The 3,852-nt window shown below is 31.8% G+C and overlaps 1 protein-coding gene across 1 annotated transcript; it reads right to left on the bottom strand.

The window, feature by feature from the left end:
* Positions 1-360: 360 nt before the first annotated feature.
* On the bottom strand, positions 361-3,611 carry LOC143542498 (NAC domain-containing protein 104-like). The gene is made up of 3 exons (XM_077035070.1): positions 3,433-3,611; positions 2,787-3,070; positions 361-516 (listed from the first exon to the last, which is right to left on the bottom strand). The coding sequence occupies exons 1-3, from the start codon at positions 3,590-3,592 to the stop codon at positions 361-363; spliced, it is 600 nt and encodes a 199-aa protein (XP_076891185.1). The 5' UTR covers positions 3,593-3,611.
* Between the last annotated feature and the right edge of the window lie 241 nt (positions 3,612-3,852).

The raw sequence follows: 3,852 nt of genomic DNA on the forward strand, positions 1-3,852 counted from the left end.
CTTAGAAACCTACCTTCGGCTATAAATACCACGAATGGTATGATCATCTCATCTTATCATATATCATCATATTATACCTGATATCTGCTCTAGCAATCTCTTAATATATACTTATATTTAAAGAGCAATCTAGTCTGATTCTCACGCCGGAGGGTGGTCACAAGGAGGAACCCCCCCTTCTCAGTGACAAGCTCACGGTGTCTGTTTTGCAGGTTATCAGAAGAACCATCTTCTCAGGGTCAAACCCCTCGTGGGAAACATCTATCTAACCCCTAGGTTACCAGTAATCTGCCCGGGGTTCGGTTAGTGTTTCTTCATATATATATGTAATATATATATATATATATATATATATATATATTAACTAGGATAAGAAGCATCGTCAAAATCCTCAATGGACATGTAGAATTCATCTAAGCATGAAAGCTCCACACCATCTTCATTGTCATCATTGTAGTTTTCGTTATTGTCGTAGTTATGCTCGTAGACATGGCATATCACCCGCTTACTGTAATCCTAGAAAAATACGAACCATATTAAAATTAACTACTAAAAGAAAGTGATAGATGCAATACATGAAGGAAATACAAATCAAATCAAATCAAATCATATAGGTTATACGTCTAATTCACTTAACCAAAATCAATAAAGTAATCATCAAAATATATATACCTTAAAATTCATTTTTGAAGCTCCTCGTTCGTGTCAACCGGCTTTGATTTCGATTGTTCAATGTGTTTGTTTGTGAATTAAAGAATATATATATATATGTAGACATTAATGATTATATTTTTTTTAGGTCTTTTATATTTCTTTTAAATATTTTAGTATGAATTGTTTTTTGATTTAGAGTTAAATAAGATAACTTTTGTGTAATAAAACCATTTGTAACTAACGTTTTCTTTCTGTAGCCGGTTGCAAATACAAACATGCTTTTCACTTGGAGTGTGTTGATACTGATATTTACAAGCCCGACACAATGCCTTACAACTTCAGGCTTATAAAATCGTTATATTATAAATTATAACTATTAACTACGTCCGTAGAAACCTTAAAATTAACTTAATAAAAAATATTAATATAAATTAGAGCATTCAACTAAAAGAAAATTAAGCTTAGTTAAAAATTAGTAAGTACAAACAAAATGATATATAAGTAAAGTAACAGATTAAATTATATTTAGAAAGTATTTAAAACAATTTAAAATCTGATGATTTAGAAAGAAAACATTAATTTAGTATCATTTTGTGAGATGGTAAGGTGGTTTGTTTGTAGAGTAGTATGCCAAGGGTTCCATCTATGTAAAATGTAACACTTAATTAGTTGTTAAAATTAAAAAAAAAATAGAGAGGAAGAACATAGTTTTTCAAAAAAGATATTAAAAAGCATGAAGTACCATCTGAACTGATCTGGATCTTATTTAGAGTGTATGCTAAAAGAAAGGTGGATAATTAAACCACTACGCCAAATATCACCTTTTTGGTCTTATGCTTTATAATATGTTAATTCGCTTATGGTAGGAGGTGCTAAAAAATTCTGGGTTGTTCGGATTAAATCACATATATAACAAAAATCAAAAAAAATAATAATTATGGGGCAAACGAGATGAACTTATTTGTTTGATCATTAGTGTATCTTTCCATGGTTGGGTAAACACTAAAACAATCCGATAGGTTTCCTGATATTGTTTCACTATATTTAACTGTTTATAAGAGGTAATAGAAGTTTTTAATTTAAAATTGTTATATAGTCAAGACTCAAGAATCTTACAAATGAGCTAATCCTCTTCTATTTTGGTAAACCGTAGAAGAGCTATCCTAGTTACTTACAGAGACATATAACCATATCTTATATATTGTTATAGATATTATTAGAGATTTTCTAATTTTTGATTTACAGAAGCTTGTAAATATTTTCTAATCTCCAATTTTCATTGATGACAGACCCTACCGGTGACATGTAGGTGAAGCAATCATTGTTGATCACCCTTCATCAAGATATGTCATGACAATTGACAAGACAAGCGATGATCCAACGGTCAACATTCTTCCTGTTGTTCTTTCAGTGGTGTGCCATTAATGATGTTCCGGTAATATTCATCAGTGTAACAGTGTTTTATTGATAATATTTTACCCCGTCAGTCAATAACTGTACTTTCTATAACATGTTGGTATATTCATTGACGGATTCAGGAATTTTTTTCAGGTGGTGCACTACTCTTTTATGTTTCAATTTCATAGAATCGGTTATAAAAATTCTGGATCAGTTCAAGGTTCAGGCTGGTTTGATGGTTCGGGCAAAGATCATTACAAACTAACAAATTAAAAACTAACAAACTGACAAATTAAAACTAAAACTTAACAATTAACAATATTAAGAACAATTAAATATCTAATAAATGAATCTAAACTTACCTTTATAGTGGGAGGATTCTAGAAAAAGTAGCAAGGGTGAGTATGAGAAAGGAAGAAAGACGGGAAAAAAAAAGCTTGTTGCAAAATGTAAAAAGTGTAAACTTCACCGATATTGCAAAATGTTAAGTGTAAACGATTACTAGTAATTTAATTTGTTTGTAATATAATATTTAGTTGTAAAATGTATGAACAAGGATAATAAAAAATTGACTTCAGCAGTTCAGCTTATTATTATATCTTAAATCTCTCTTATTAGGAGTAGATTGAACACAATGACCACATACACTATATTTATTAGATCTAGGGTTTCAGGCCAACCATATAAATTCATGCATGCATATATGTTTGAAAATACAAGTTAAATAAACTCACCATCCTCAAGTGATGTCTTCTCTTTGACCTACCACCACTTGTAGAGGCCCCATTTGAGTCAACAGCCCTAAACTCCTCCATTATCCAGTTGGTTTTGGTACCTTGAGGAGCTTCACCAATATGGAACACATAATATTTCTTGACACCAATTCTTTTGTTATCACCATTTGAGCTTAAGATTCCTTCTTCACCATCCCATGCTTTCCAATACCCATTTTCGGTCATTCTATTCTGTGTTTTCCTGCTATAATAATACCATTTTCTGCCTTCCGCCATTGCTTTACCTGTAGCACAAACAAAAACAAATCGTCAGAGCCGATGCCAATATTTAGGCATCCAATTAACAAGATTATTTTGGCTTACGACAAGATTCATTTTGGCATTTTATGAGATTTATTGTGGTTTCTAATGAGATTGTTTTGGTCTCTGACGAGATCCATGGGCAAGTGGCAAATGCTAGTTGGTTAAAAATCACTTAATAGTAATTATTACAAAGTGATCGAGTCGACGAGTCTTAGGGTGAACATTATGAGATTTGGTTGGTTTAATGGACATTTTGTCGGTATTGACCGGTCAAATTGACATTTTTGTCATTTTCTTTTGGATATAACATGCATAAATTTTGTAAATTAAAGCTTAAACATACCGTCAAGTTCCCAAGGATCATACGGGTAGAGATGAAGATCAGGAATGATATCAGGATGGTAAGACGAGACAGACTCGTGTTGAAGGAAATGAACCACAAGTTCTTCGTCCGTTGGACAAAACCGAAAACCGGGTGGGAGACTGGTGGTGTTGTTGCCCATGTCAAAGAATCACTTTGGATAAAATTTGATAAGTTTCTTAGGGTTTTCATGGAAGGTGATGGTTATATAGTGTTTGAAAGAGAAAGTAAACGACTTAGGAGTTGATTTCAATAGTTGAATATGGACAAAATACTTATATTAATTTTATTATTACTGATTATATTTAAAACTTTTGAAATCAACGTCCATGGTTGTAAGAACCGTGACAGCTTCTATTACATACACTACAAGAAAAATGATTATTAGCGGCGACACTATTA

Source organism: Bidens hawaiensis, unplaced genomic scaffold (genome assembly GCF_021521415.1).
Source record: "Bidens hawaiensis isolate Kalapana, Puna unplaced genomic scaffold, B.hawaiensis_p1.1 tig00012889_1, whole genome shotgun sequence".
Classification (NCBI taxonomy): domain Eukaryota; kingdom Viridiplantae; phylum Streptophyta; class Magnoliopsida; order Asterales; family Asteraceae; genus Bidens; species Bidens hawaiensis.